Raw genomic sequence first — 15,822 nt, 5'->3', positions numbered from 1 at the left:
CTTTTTGTTTGTTTCACATCTCTTCCCATGAGTAACTCTCCAAACTATAGCACCTATTACAAATCAGCCCTTTCCAATCTGGACTATAGGAGCTCACTCTGCAAACAGAAACAATGTGTGTAGGCTACACCATATAGTCCTTCACAATGGTACAGGTAGGCCAGCTAGTATTTCTAATAACTCATTTGAGTTTAAGTATCTGTTACTTTTTTAAAACTAGATTATCTGAGGAATGAATTCTATTTTGGATGCTACATTATTTATGTTTAGGCTTAGGTCCTGATTCAGGAAACTACTCAAGCATGTATTTAAGTGCTACCTTGAATGTAGATACTTTCCTGAATTTGGGGATCTTAGTTATTGGTGGATACTTATTCAGTTTGGACCTCTAAAGATGTCTAGAACATAACAGATTTGGAGGAAGGAGGTTTCCCTTCCCTTTATGCCTCAGGAACTCCCCTGTTTTATTTTCCTTCAGAAGCAAGGGATCTACAAGTAAATATACCTGGGCATCCCTGGGTTCCTTCTTGATTACAGATGAGCCCTAGCAATGAAGGTCTTTGCTGGGCTATTTCAAAGTTTATAGACGCGTTTCAGGCTTGCGGTTCTGGCCTAGGCTTTTCTCTACAGTTGACCAAATATCTGAGATGGCAAAGGCTGGATTAAATTAACCTCTGTTTACCCAGTTGGTACTGGAAGTTAAGAAGGGATTTGTGTGTGTTGTTACTGTACAGAGTACTGTGCATAGCTGAAGGGAATTATATTTGCTCCCTGGACAGCGACCATTTTAGAGAGAGAAGGGTTGGCCTGGGCACTTTCAGGAGGACTGTCGCCTATAATTATTGTTCCCAGCCTCTCTGCCATTGGACAATATTCTAAAGAGTGGAGACCGTGGTTTCTGGGAAATCTGTGTTCCCATAAATTACAAACAATAATTGAAGATAAAGGATAACACTTGGAATAGTAACATAAAAATAAGGTTCAGTGTTGCCCCTAAAATCAGGGCTATTTCTGAAGATGATGATACTGTCATTGCCCATTTTCTTGCATAGACACAGTTTTGTTGCATATGTAGATTACTGTGTTAAGAAGGCGTAACAGGTAGTGTAGATGTGAGGATTAGTCTTGCTTTGACCAAATTCTTGCTAAGAATTGCCCCTTTCATCAAGTGGAATAAATTATTTTGAGAGAGAGAATGGGGCTTCCCCAAAATATATGCCAGAACTGAGAAATCCATGATTATCATAAGAAGAGACAGATTTTTTTGTCAAAAGACCAAATAACGGTACTTCTGAGGTTTTTTTGCAGTAGTCTTGTACCTTACTGGTTAGAAAGCTGGAAAAATAACTAGCGCTAGTTGCTTCTGGTACTAGCACTCTTGAAAATAAATAGAAATTCATCCTTAGTTCAAGTGATCGGAATTGTTTTTGGATACAAGGTTCAAAGGACATATTCCTTACTGTTTCAGAGTAGCACAAACAAGAACAGAGAATCAAATTAATTATTCTATCTTGCTCTCATAAATACTTTTCCAGCAAGATAACTGTTTAGCATTATGATTTACAGCATTTTCTACACCATGTTTTTGCAAATATTAACAGGATTTCCTTGATGAGTAATCTGGCTGCTCTTGTTTGTTATGGAAACAGCAATGACTCCGCATGGCCTTCACTAGAAGACCTGCCCTGAATAATCTCTATGGTAAAGCTGAAGAGAGTTACAACTCATTTTATGAGAAAGTGATGCCAGCTGTGCTGTCAAGCGCCAATGGAAGAGAACATGTTTTTGTTTGAATTATTTTTCCTGCATGAGAGCTTTGGAGTATTCGAAGGGGTTCCACTGGGATTACTCCAGACTGGTTAAAGAGTCTGATGAGAAATCTAAACTGAACAAGGAACCTATTTGTTCTTCCTAGATTAGTCCTATTCTGGTGTCTAGGTTTTGAGGATACCTATCTGCTCGTTCTGATGTGCACATCTCTCCAGTGAATTTCTAAACTTTGCCATATGTATTGTACATGTGAATTATTCCTACACCTTCCTGTGCACTTCTCAAATATTTTAGGCCAGGAAATATTTAGATTTGGGGGTTGGGTGCTGTGAAATGGTTGTCATTGGAGGCTCATAATGAAGGGACATATAATACATCTCAGTTGATCTCTCTTGCCACCTGTTGCTATATACTATAGTCAGACTTGAAATAGGAGGAACTAGCAGAATAACTGTTTGCATGTATGACAAATTTACCTTTATCTCTGTGCACTGAGAAATACATGTTGGCAACATGCTTTTTACTTCTATGGTTCATTCCAGAAGGCTAAATGATGAAAACTGAAGAACAATGACTAAAGATCCTCAAAGTTTTCATCATTAGTGGAATTCTTGCTTACCAGGAGCCTAATCATTGTTGTTGCTTGCCCCACTCCAGAGTCAGGGGCCGCTTCCCATGGTTCCCAGAAACAGTAGCATGGCCCCCCTCTGATGCTCCAGTCAGGGTGCGTGCCACGCGGCTCCCGGTAGGGTGACCAGACGTCCCAATATTTACTTGTTTGTCCCATGGTCGGGACACAAATTGTCCTTATATTTTGCCTTCCAGCTCACAGGTGGAGGGGGCCCACGCCCCCCACCCCAACTCCAACCCGGACCCCGCCCTGACTCCACCCCTCCCTCCTCCACTGGATCCCTCCTCAAATCCCTGCCCCCAACCTCGCCGCCTCACTGCCCTATTGGATCTCTCTCCAAATTCCCGCCTTGGCCCTGCCTCTTCCCCAAGCACGCTGCATTCTTCCTCCTCACCCCTCCTTCCCAGGCTTGCACTAATCAGCTGTATGGCAGCGCAAGTGCTGGAGGGAGGCGGGAGAAGCAGGACGTGGCAGCCAGCTCAGGGAAAGTGGAGACAGAGTGAAGGTGAACTGGTGCGGGGGGGTGGGGCGTAGAGCTGCCACTGGGTGCTCAGCCCCCACCAATTTTTCCTGTGCTTTGGTGGCTCTTGATTTTTTGTTTTGGTTTTTCCTCCGTCACCGGTTCTTGGTGTTTTTTGTTGCTCTGCCAGCGCGCACACTCACACACATCCCCACGCGTCCCGATATTTCACGTCCCTCATCTGGTCATCCTAGCTCCCAGAAGCAGTGGTATGCCCCTGACTGGAGCATACCATATTCATAGGGGCAGCCAGGGACCTCCACTCTGCACACTGCCCCTGCAACATCCATTGGCCGGTAACCGCAGCCACTGGGAGCTGCAGGGGCGGTGCCTGTGGATGGGGCAGCATGCAGAGCGCCTGGCTGCGCCTCCTGATAGGAGCTGGAGAAGGGACATGCCACTGCTTCTGGGAGCCACTTGAGGTAAGTGCCGCCTGCACCCCTGAGCCTCTCCCCACACCCCAACCCCCTGCCCCAGGCTTGATCCCGTTCCTGGCCTCCAAACCCATCGATCCAGCCCAGGGCACCCTCCTGCACCCCAAGCCCCTCATCCCCAGCCCCACCCCTGAGCCCACACCCCCAGCCGGAGCCTGCACCCCTTCCTGCACCCCAGCCAGAGCCCTCACCCTACTCCCTGCACCCACACCCCAGCCCCAGAGCCCCCTCCCACACCCTGAACTCCTCATTTCTGGTCCCACCCCAGAGTCTGCACCCCCAACCAGAGCCTGCACCCCAACTGCAATTTTGTGAGCATTTATGGCCTGCCATACAATTTCTATTCCCAAATGTGGTCCTCAGGCCAAAAAGTTTGTCCGTCCCTGCATTAGAGAATGTATTATTTTCAGAAACAACATTTTCCTTTTCTAAGTTTAAGTAAAGGTTTCAAACCCATTTAAAAATCAAATTCAGTTGGTTTTAAGTATTTACTTCACATTCATTTTACTGTCATGTTATGGGGGGAACTGTTCATTTGTTAAAATATAAAAAATGCACTAACTCTACATTACAACAAAATACTTTAATATTTTTGTTTCAGTAAGTTAAGCATCAAAATGAGGTGCATTTCATTCTGGTAGTTTTCTTTGATTTAGAACATTAGTATTGCATGGTTTATTGAAGAAAGGAATTAAATTACTTAACCTTAAAGTATTCATATTTTGTGCTTTCAAAACGTTAGAATTGAAGTGCATTGTCTTAGCAGTGTGCAGAAGCTTGTATTGTCTCTTTGTTAGAAAAAATATTTCACTGCTGTAATATCAAATGTTGGAGGGAGGGAGAAATCCACTTAATGTAACTATAAAAGTCATCTTAAAAACATCTACTTGTATATGATTATGTATTTTCCTACCTAAATCTTAGATGCTTTACTGAATTCTCTATATAATAATACATTTGGTTAAATTTTTCAAATTTATTAGGAATCATTTTCTAACATTTTCCTACTGTTCAGAAAAATAAAAGTTGTACAATATGTTGTGGGCGTTTATTTTCCTGACCATATTTCAAAATAATTATATGAAGAAACTGACCTTAGATCTAGGAAGATTTAATTGACACAGGCAAAAAAGAATACTTCTTGCAAGGCAGAATGGCGTTAATAACCAACTCAGTTGGCAGAATATGAATGGAATAATTAAACAAATGGAGAGACTAGGTGGATAAGGTAATGTAAAAGCTTGTCTCTCACCAACAGAAGTTGGTCCAAAAAAAAAAAATTTACCTCACCCACTTGTCTATTTCATATCCTGGGACTAATACAGCTACAACTACACTACATAAACAAATTGGGACACATTCGGTGATTTTGAAGCCTGCTAATAAATATAGACATTCTGGCAACATGAGGGAATGGTTTATATTTTATACAGTATCTTTCCTATTGCTTCTTTAGAAGAATTTTTATTTTTATTCCATCTCCTACCTTTATTCTCTTTTGTGGGAAAATTGCTTCTGTAGAATTACTTCTGTAGAAGACAACTCACAGTGAAAAAGTGTACTTCTGTTGCACAATAGGAGGAATTGGAGAATTGGCTTGAGATGACAGTGTGAATAAGAGTCTTATATATACCCCATTGTATTTTCATAATGGAAAAGTTCACTAAAGAGAGAGATTTCAATGGGAATTAGGCACTTTTGAAATTCCCACTGCATCTCTATTTGCATCTTTAGGTACCTAACTACCTTTGATAATCTGGCCTCTGGCCTCAGTTCTTCTATTGCTATATCTCTGAAATGGAATAATGCGTATGGTTCTTTAGGAGCCTCTAGGAGGGGCTGTGAAGACTGGATGTGTGTGTTTTTATTTTAAGAAGAAGTGTGCTGTGTAAGAGCTAGGTAACTATTTATTTCTCTGAAATCAGTAACATTTTGAGGAAATCCATCTGTTTTTCTTTCTAGCTGTTTTTTCTTTGCCACTTACAATATATTCATATTATCGTGGTTTTATTTATAGTGTACACTATATGACTTCTGCTGATAAGATTTTCAAGGTGAGTTTATTATTGTTTCTACAGTAGGCAGATTATGTTGTCAGTAATACCTGTGCTTTATAGTCTTATCTATTTTCACCTTTAAAACACTGAACCATAACTCCTGGACTTTGTTTAGGCAGGCACAGTGGATTAAGATATGTCACTATCAGTAAACCTCAACTGCATTAAGAAAACAGGAATGGGTTTTACAATTTTTAGTTCTGCAACTTGAAAGAAAAGCCTACATCAAAGGGATTTCTGTAATCCACCCCCAAAAACCCCAAACCGTTGTGAGCATTTTGACTAGTAAAGTTATTTTCTAAATGGTAATATTCTCTTATTTTCAGGAAGCTTTTTTCATTTACCGTGTGGGATATATCTGATCCTAAGTCCTATCTCGCTTTTTAATTGTGTTTATTCTACTTTATAAACACTAGGAATTTGGGGGTCTTACGTACTTGGTTAATTTTGAAGTCTGCATTTTTCAGATAGCAATGTGTTCATGTTAACTAATGATAGCAGCAGAGACTGGAAATCCAAGCTCTTGGTTTCTGTTGCCTGGTTTTCCAATGATTTACTGCATGACCTTGGGCAAGTCACTTAACATCTCTCTGCTCAGTTTGCTTCTAATAAAAGGATAATACTTGAAGTGCCTTCCTCAGTGGAGCATGATGAGATTTAACCTTTTGCAAAGCACTTATTCTTGTAAGGCACTATTTTAAAAAATAAAGATCGTTTACAAATGAAAAACATATTGTGAGAATAATATATAAGTCACAGTGGTACAGCAGGGCGCTTCATATTATATTTTATTGCTAGTGTAAACTAGTTGGCTTATCCCTGTGGTATTTTAAAGTACATAATTCACTTGAAGCTGTTATTTCCAGGCACTAAATATGTTATCTGAGTTGCTAATAATACTACATATATAGCCTTAAGCTATAATTATAAATATCTAAAGACATAAACGATACCATGGCATTTTATTCTAGCCAACTCTGTGTTTTCTTTATCTTGTTGTTGGGAATAGTATCTCGCATGTATTGAAGGTTTGGTTTGTTCTTTTATGTGTTGTTTATATGTAGCGTATAGGTCATAAAGTAAAAAAAAAAACTAACTTCCAATGGGAGCTAGGGCCCTGGAGCTTAGTTCTACAGGTATTTAGGGTGATATTGGATAGCAAATTAGACATGAGTTTTCATTCAATGTGGCAGGAAAAAGCCAAAATAATTTGGGGCTACGCGCTCAGAGATGTTGTATTATATCACTGCCTCAAAAGGGAGCATAGCTCATTTTGAAGGCCACTGGCATAGGACTTGAGATAAGACAAAGCGTCTACTGGAAGCTCTTCCATTCACCTGTTGTTGTGACACTGAGAAAGTCACTTCAGTTCTATGTCTCTGTTTCTCTTCCAACCTTTTGTTTGTCTTGTCTCTTTAGATTGAAAGCTGTTCCATTAGGGACTGTTTCCTACTGTGTGTTCATTGCCCATCACAATGGAGCGCCAGCCTCAATTAGGGTGCTCTTGTAATACACATAATAGAATATAGCTCCTAGCATGTCATGTTCAGTACTGGGCACCTCCTTACTACACATGTATTGAGAAATTAAAGTTCAGAAAAGAACAACAAATGGATTCACCGGTGGGAAAAATGTAGAAGTCATTAAATATGTACTGCTGTATTCAAAGATAACTAAAGAGGGACATACATTTACAGTTATTTGAAGGGTGTGAACACCAGTGAGAGGAATTATTTAGGACAGAATGGAGAATGAGAGGGCGGTTTATAAGCATAATTTCATGACAGCTGAGCATGGGTTTGGGAATTGGGAAGGGACTGAGTGTTCTATTCCTGATTTGGCCACTGACTTCTTGTGTGGACTCCATTAAGTCGCTTTGCCTCTGTTTCCTCAATTTTGAGATCTGTGGGAGGCCACGAGTGTTGAAGTCTATACAGTGTTTCATAATGGTCTTCCAAGGGAAGTGGTGAAAGCCTCATAGCTTGAGACAAAATGCTAGTAAATACACAACCAAGAACCAGGGATGGAGATGAACTAATAGTGTAGGTCCCTTCCACCTCTAATTTCTGGGATCTTCTGAAATTCATGACTGTTTTCGCAATGGGCTGATGCATTAATCCACCCCAGCTGATGAGCACTTGAATCGTGGCTGAGGCCTTGAGTAGGGGAAGGTACCCTTTTTGAAGTTAGACAAGACAATGACCCTGCATTGCTTTGGCTTGAACCTGGGTACCCATTAAAGATTTCTGACCGCAGAGCAAGGCTGAATCAATAAAAGGGAGGAGGCCCCTCAGGAAAAAGCCTTTGACAATAGGCATGGAGACAGAACGCCCTTTTAGCCCTGGAAGAGGCCCTTCCTGGTCACAGCGGAAGTGGTGTGAGTCAGGCACCTTTAACGGTCAGTGGAAAAATAATTTTTAAAAAGTCTCAAAACACATTAAGTTAATACTGAATTGTGGCCTCGTGGATAGAGCACTATTCTGGGACTCAGAAGACCTAAATTCTATTTCCAGCTCTTCTACGAGTTTGCTGGGTGACCTTGGGCAAGTCATTTCACTTCTCTATGCCTCATTTTCCCCATCTGTAAAATGGGGATAGAGATACTGACCTCCCTTGTGAAATGTTTTGGGATCTAATAATGAAAAACACTATATAAGAGCTAAGCATTATTATTTGTTTACTATTCTTATTCTTACTATTATTAGTCTTGAAAATTGACTTTTCAGAACTCTGTTTATGCATGACTTTGAGTTTTCTCAGCCAATATTAAGAATGTAAATTCTGTTTTGCTGTTTCATTTACTGTAATATACTGTGTGAAACCTTTCTCTCAAGTGAGTTTATTCATTATACTCTCTGCCTTTCTCTGTCCCTAATCCTAATGAAATATTTTTGAGTTGTTGGGATTGTAGGAAGTAGTACTTAACTGTACTTTATTATTATTGTCTAGATAGCCTTTTAATTAATTATCTTGTGGCTAATACAGTATTTTATGTGGCTTTAAGGTCTTGTAGAGACTAAGCAGCAGCTGCCAGAGTTGGATAGCTCCTTCATCCCTGCTTTTTTCTGTCCTCCAGACTACAAAAGCCTTTTTCATATGTTGATTTGTACAAGGACAATCTGAATCTTGGATTTAGTTATCAGAGAAGAAAGTTTGGTTCTCTCAATATTTTTGTTGACATAAATAATAATTATTTATTATTTCCTAAAATGTATTATGGGACACAGCTGGCTGATCAGAGACATTTATCAATGGGGGAGGCTGTGAAAGAGCAAGTTGTCCACTTCCCCGCAAGTGTTACCCAACCACAGAGGAAGCTAAAGGTAGAAACCATCTTTTATTTTCAAGCCTCAGATTGGCTACACTGAATACTTAATGCACGTCCGTTTTTGGTAAGCAGTACATTATAAAATTTCACTTGTCTAGGCTTTGTGTCTTACTGTCCCAGGCTTCCGGGTAATAGGATTTTCCTAGTCTACTTCCCCTCGAGGGAACTTCAATATCACCGTTGGCCAACTTTCCTATACATAGCTGTCAAATAATGGTGTGTAGGGGTTGCCTATGACAAATCAAGTAGGGTGGAAAATACAAGCCTAGAGCTGTCATGGCACCAAAGAGACAAGACATTTGTTTCTTGGTGTTAGGACTAGACTGTGTAGAGGCTTATGTCCAAATCTTGAGAGAAAGCAGGGACATGGCACTAGTGAGATAAGATTAACTCCTTCTTTCTTCACAGCGAAGATGAGCCAAGGCCAATTATATTGAGTTCCTGACAGAAATACCTCAACAACTCTTCTAACCTGTTTTTTTAGGCCAAACTGTGTAACTGTTTTTTGCACGACTGCGCAAAAGTGGTGACCGCTTGCATAAGTAGTCCAATGAAAGTGGAGTAAGTGTGGGTTACAAAATTGAGTTTATTATGTGTAGAAGTGAACTGAAAACATTTCTGTCTTGTAAAAATGTATTGTCTTAGTTATTACGGTTTGAGGGCCTGGTTGTGCTCCGTTGAAATGAATGGCAATTTTCCCATTGAGTTCTGTCGAACAGAAGCAGGCTGGCTGTATTGCAAACTAGCACAAAACTTATTGAAATTAAGACTTTAAAATGCTAATCATATAATATACTATCAAGTCTTATGTCAAAGATGTGGTTATGAAAGATGAGAACCACTGGCCTCCTTTCATTTAGGGCTTTGAGACATTGTTTAAGCAGATAACCAGTTCTGATTAGGACAGCATCACTTCTTAGTTTGTTTGTAAAGACTAAAACAAACTTTGTTTCATTCTATAGGATAAGAAGGCTTATTTGGACATCATTCATACCTACATGGAAGTCCATGGAACTGTCCACGGGACAAGTACTGTCCATATGCCCAGCTATGTGAAAAACCATGGCATCCTTAGTGGCCGAGATTTGCAGTTTCTGCTGAGAGAAACAAAAGTAAGTTTATTGCCAAGAGGGGAAAATGCTAAAACCACTAAAGAATTACTGTACCTGAAGAACTCAAATGCCATCTTGCCATTAGCTGACACCTGCATTAAGGGGCTTTAGAAAACACAGCCAAATAAAAGGGAATTTAACCTGGCCTTTGGCTATGTACAAGCACCTAAGATTGCCCTAACAACTGTGCATATGCTTGACAAACTGGCAGCCACTTACAGAAAACTTGGCTCATGCCATCCAGCCTAGGAGAGACTTCTTAAAACCAGTTTCAAAATATCCCTAAACTCATTTTTCCTTTTTGTAACTGATAAGCAGAGCAAAAAGATTATCTATCATCTGTGAGAATTTAGTTCATTTTTAAATCCACAATTTAAAACTAGGTGCTATCTGACAACTGCACTGGAGGCTCTTGTACACTGCCCTAGCAATGACTTTAACCTGGAGTCACATCCCTCTATAGTGATAAAAAGCATTTAATTCTCCATTCACTTACTTCCGCAGCTCCACGTGAGCTCAGAGAGAGACTTTTAAAGTGTTTTTTTGGCCTGTGGTCCCATGGTCTGTGTATGAACTAAAGTTAAGATAAGAGTAATGTACACATTTAAATAAACTTTTTTCCCCAGAGGTTGGAACGCTTTTTTCCAATTTGCCGTTCAATTCCCTTACCCATGGACAGGTTTATGCAGGCTATAATAATCTATTTTTAGGAGGATAATTTGAAGCATAAAAACTTGTTAGTGGATCAGGTTCAAATAAAATGTGTAATTTTCAGTCAGTGGGTTTGTGAAGGAAACGTTTTGAGATCTTAAATTTGCAAAATGAAATGTATGGGGCCTTTCCACTTTCTTCCCCATTGTTGATGATTTGTTGCTGTGCACTGTTACAACAGAAGCCATTAAAAAGTAAGCTCCTTTCAGTTATGCTATGCAGTTTATCACAGAGATCTCCTATTCAAAGTATAGGGGAAAACAGTGGTAGCCTTGCATTTCTGTGCAGTGGCTATGGGAAAATTTTCTTTTTTTTAAAGACAACCACTATGTATGTGTACTTTCTGCATACACATACAATGTTACCATTTAAAAAGTCAGCATGTACCTATATTTGCCACACAGATGTACCTGAGATCACAATAGCTTTACCCTGCATTTAGAATTTGAAATTATTGTGTTAATCATGGGTTCCACTGTGGGTAAATATTGACATTTTAATAATAACCAGAGCAGAAATCTCTCCAGTTAAATTTGTTCTCTTTACTGGTTAAAACAGAAATCACGTTCAACAGCTTATTTAACTTCCAGGATGCTTATCACAATTTGCATAGCACGTGATACTGTTTATAACGTCTTATAACTAAGTTTTTACTTATAATCATTCTTCAGTAATATGAGTCTTCCTGGGGCTCCTTTTTATTTGTATTACACTAAAAATCCTAATTTTCATTATTAAGCAGTTTTACATAGCTATTATTGAATCATCCAATAATGATAGTCTAGTACTGTCAAAATAAAAGGTGGGAGTTGGGTTTTGTTTTTATATGATTTGGCTTCTGATATTTTGATCCAAATTACATTGATCAGTTTGATTAGTGACTGAATTAAATGGAAGGGACTATAGTTTGTAAAGTGCTCATGAGATCTGTCTGAATGAAAGAAGTAATATAAAATGTCACTATCATTGTGCCAAAGTATTGAAGTCTTTAAAAATGTTGGATCCCTGTATTGCAGCTTGCAAAAATCTACAAGGATTTGTGAGAGTTTGAAAGAGTTTCCGCATTATTGCTATGCTTTGTTTCTTCCCTGACACACTAGTTTTGAGAGTTTGCTATGTTTCTCAAATGAAGCTGCAAGTTCTTGAGACCAGTATTGAAATGCTAGCCTGTTACATCTGTTTTTAAATAATCTCTTCAAATACAATCTTTGCTTCTTTAAATTAGATCTTTAAAATCATATTAGTGACATCTTTCAAATAAGTCTTTCTATTTTTCAAATATTTTTCCATAATGTTTGTTGTTTGATAATTTGATATTTGATAATTATCAAAGTTCCCTTAAACAAAGGATTTGCTTGCTTGTACATAGCCAGGCTAACAGAACAAAAAAAAATGACAGGTAGTTAAGACATCAGATCTTGTTGTTCCAATTTTTAGGGTCTTGTCTCATTGTCAAGTCAGTCAAAATGAAATGTCTTGGTGATGTCATGACCAAATGAGATTGTGTGTTGATTCTTTTATGGGCTGTTAGGATGTGGGTTGTCATTTCTCTTATTTTTAGTATGCCTGATATTTAGTTGCTCTGATATATTTAGCTTTACGCTTGCTTTAATAAAAAATAAATAACAGCAGCCTGAGATTGAGAGTGGGAACTAAGATTTTTAAAGTAGTCAGATTTGAATTAAAAAAATCTAATATCTACAATTAGTATCTCATCAGTAATACAGTGACTGGTCACCTGACTTGAAATCTGTATGTGATCTGATCACACTACTAAATTAGTCCTCCACTACTGTTTGCTGTTAGTGTTCACTGTGAGTGTGCATTTGAATATTTTGTTCATGGCTTTCCTGCAGGGCAGGAGAGAATAGCTTCTCATGATTATTAAACACCTTCACTATGATTCTTGTACCTTCACTTGTATCTGCATCAGCTGATTTGTTGCATCTTGGTGGGCTGGCTTGTTTGTATCAAGTTAATCATGGAAACCCCACATTCTAACATTCCATTGCTAAAGGACAGTGAGAACAGTATTTCCGCCAAAAGCAGTATATCCTGAAAGACATGATCTGGTAGCTTAACAAATCTTATAACAGGGGTCGGCAACCTATGGCATGCATGCCAAAGATGGCACACAAGCCAATTTTTAATGGCATGCTGGAGCCTGCCGGGACTCCAACATGCCACTAAAAAATCCTGCCCTGCCCAGCCCAGCCCGCTGTCCTCTGCCCTCTGCTCCCCCCGCAGGGGCTGGGAGCAGAAGCATAGCCATGCGCACGGGCTAGCAAATGGTCCCACTGTCTTGTCACGGCAAGCTGCGGGGTCCACGCTCCTGGGCCGGAGCACCAGGCCAAGCGCAGCAAGCTGCCGGCCCCTCCCCCGCCTTCTCCCCTTCCCTGGAGCCCTGCTGCCGCATACAGCACTCTGGGTTGGGGCTGCGCGCTCCCACGGGGCAGCGTTTGGCTCCACGGGGAGACAGACACGCTTCCCGCTCAACCGGAGCTCTGCCACCGCCGCGTGCAGCACTCTGAGGGGCGGGGCTGTGTGCTCCCACAGAGCAGCATGTCTAGCTCTGTGTGGACCCTCATAGTAAGGGGTCCAGGGCTGGGGAGCGTTGAATAAGAGGTGGGGGCAGTCAGGGGATAGGGTGGGTTGGATGGGGGGGGGGGTTGCTGGGGCGGAGGTTTCTGGAGGGGGCAATCAGAAGGCAGGGAAGGTTACTTGAGGAAAGAAATTTCTGCAGCACTCTGAGGGGCGGGGCTGTGTGCTCCCACAGAGCAGCATGTCTAGCTCTGTGTGGACCCTCATAGTAAGGGGTCCAGGGCTGGGGAGCGNGGTCAGGGGACAAGGAGGTGGGGGGGTTGTATGAGTTGGGAGTTCTGGGGGTCCTGTCAGGAGGCAGGGGTGTGGAGAGGGGCAGGGTCTGTCAGGGGGTGGGGGGTGGATAGGGGTCAGGGCAGTCAGGGGACTGGGAGCAAGGAGGGTCCTGGAGGGGGCAGTTAGGATGGGGGGTCTCTGGAGGGGGTGGTCAGGGGACAAGCAGTTGGGGTGGTTGGATGAGTTGAGAGTTCGGGGGGTCCTGTCAGGAGGCAGGGGTGTGGAGAGGGGTTGGGGCAGGCAGGGATTAGGGGCGTTTGGATGAGTTGAGAGTTCTGGGGGTCCTGTCAGGAAGCAGGCAGCGGTTGGATGGGGCATGGAAGTCCTGGGGGTCTGGCTGGGGACGGGGGTATGGATAAGGGTCAGGGCAGTCAGGGGATAGGTAGGGTCTAGGGTCTAGTCCAGGGACAAGGAACAGGAAGACTTAGATAGGGGTTGGTGTCCTGGGGGGCAGTTGGGGCAGGGGTTCCAGGAGTAGGTAGTCAGGAGACAAGGAACAGGGGGGTTGGGAGTTCTTAGGGGGGCAGTCACCCAGTCCTCTCCCCTGAGCCCTGACCCCCGACACACACACACTGCCTTCTGCCTGCACACACCCCAGACCCCTGCCCTGAGCCCTGTACCCGCCTCATACACACCCAGCCCTCTGCTTGATTCCATTTCCCTCCACCCCCCAACAACTCTAGCCCTGACTGTGGCACCCCCCGCCCCCACATACCCAGGCTCCCCTCTGCTCTGACACCTGCATCCCTCCACATACCCAGCTCCCAGCCCTGACTCTAGCCCTCTGCCCTCAGCCCTCTGGGTCCCGGCCGCCGGCCCCGCATGGCCTGCTGCTGGTCTGGGGTTCTGGCTGCCAGACCCTTGCCAGCCAGGGTCCCGGCCGCAGGCCTCGCTCAGCCCGCTGCCAGCCTAGGTGAACAGAACCCCAGAGCAGCAGCGGGCTGAGCAGGCTGACAGCGTAAGATTAACATTTTAATTTTATTTTAAATGAAGCTTCTTAAACATTTTGAAAACCTTGTTTATTTTACGATACAACACTAGTTTAGTTATATAATATATAGACTGAGACCTTCTAAAAAACATTAAAATATATTACCGGCACGCGAAACATTAAATTAGAGTGAATAAATGAAGACTCAGCACACCGCTTCTGAAAGGTTGCTGACCCCCTGTCTTATAACATATATGTGCACATTCCTCTAATCCTATTTAAGTGTAGGCACAGGAAGAAGCCACTCCTCCTCCTTCTTCGTTGTGCAATACCTGCATAAAGTGGTCTAGCAAATTGTTAATGGTTCAGTTATGTTCCTCTGCTCACTAAATCATAGTGTGTAGTCAGGACACCAAAAGCACTTGAATAATGACTGCTATAGCCAATGGTGAAGCTGGTATCTATATGTTCAATTGCAGCTTCAAGCATAAACCTGCTATTTTTTTCAGCTTTGCCTCTAAAATTATAATAATATACCTTCAGAGACACTTTCAGCTTCAAAAGTTTCATTTCTGAGCATAAGTTTTCAGACATAAAGGGCCAGCCACATTCTTTCATTGCTGTGAAATCCAGTATTGTACTTCCCGATTAGTACAAAGCCTCAAACAAGGATTCTGTTCTTGAAAAGTCAGAGATCAGTACAAATTATAATTAAGTCCATCACAAAATACAGATGCCCACAAATATGGCAGTATGGAGCACCCTCAAAATTTTTTCCATCTCAAACTAGATCCAATTTCTGCAACGTGTTCCAAGAAGCATAGAATGTCAGGTTTGGAAGGGACCTCAGGAGGTCATCTAGTCCAACCCGCTGCTCAAAGCAGGATCAATCCCCAACTAAATCATCCCAGCCAGGGCTCTGTCAGGCTGGGCCTTAAACCTCTAAGGATGGAGATTCCATCACCTCCCTAGGTAACCCATTCCAGTGCTTCACCACGTTCCTAGTGAAATAGTGTTTTCTAATATCCAACCTAGACCTCCCCCACTGCAACTTGAGACTACTGCTTCTCATTCTGTCATCTGCCACCACTGAGAACAATTGAGCTTCATCCTTTTTGGAACCCCACTTCAGGTAGTTGAAGGCTGCTATCAAATCCCCATTCACTCTTCTTTTCTTCAGACTAAATAACTGCACTTCCCTCAGCCTCTCCTCGTAAGTCACGTGCCCCAGCCCCCTGATCATTTTTGTTGCCCTCTGCTGGACTCTCCAATTTGTCCACATCCTTCTTGTAGTGGGGGACCCAAAACTGGATGCAATACTTCAGGTGTGGCCTCACCAGTGCTGAATAGAGGGGAATAATCACGTCTCTCGATCTGCTGGCAATAGTCCTACTAATACAGCCCAATATGGTGTTGGCCTTCTTGGCAACAGCACACACTAGTGACTGATA

General features: G+C 42.0%; 1 protein-coding gene across 1 annotated transcript in view; it reads left to right on the top strand.

Annotated features, from left to right (window-relative positions):
• MGAT5 (alpha-1,6-mannosylglycoprotein 6-beta-N-acetylglucosaminyltransferase) overlaps positions 1–15,822 on the top strand; it is a 208,607-nt gene that overhangs the window by 168,918 nt on the left and 23,867 nt on the right. The window contains exon 12 of the mRNA XM_032782597.2: positions 9,703–9,852. Coding sequence (XP_032638488.1) covers positions 9,703–9,852 — 150 coding nt within the window. The remainder of the gene's footprint in view (positions 1–9,702; positions 9,853–15,822) is intronic.

The sequence above is a fragment of the Chelonoidis abingdonii genome, chromosome 10, assembly GCF_003597395.2.
Source record: "Chelonoidis abingdonii isolate Lonesome George chromosome 10, CheloAbing_2.0, whole genome shotgun sequence".
Classification (NCBI taxonomy): Eukaryota; Metazoa; Chordata; order Testudines; family Testudinidae; genus Chelonoidis; species Chelonoidis abingdonii.
This window is presented reverse-complemented; position numbering and strand designations above follow the sequence as displayed.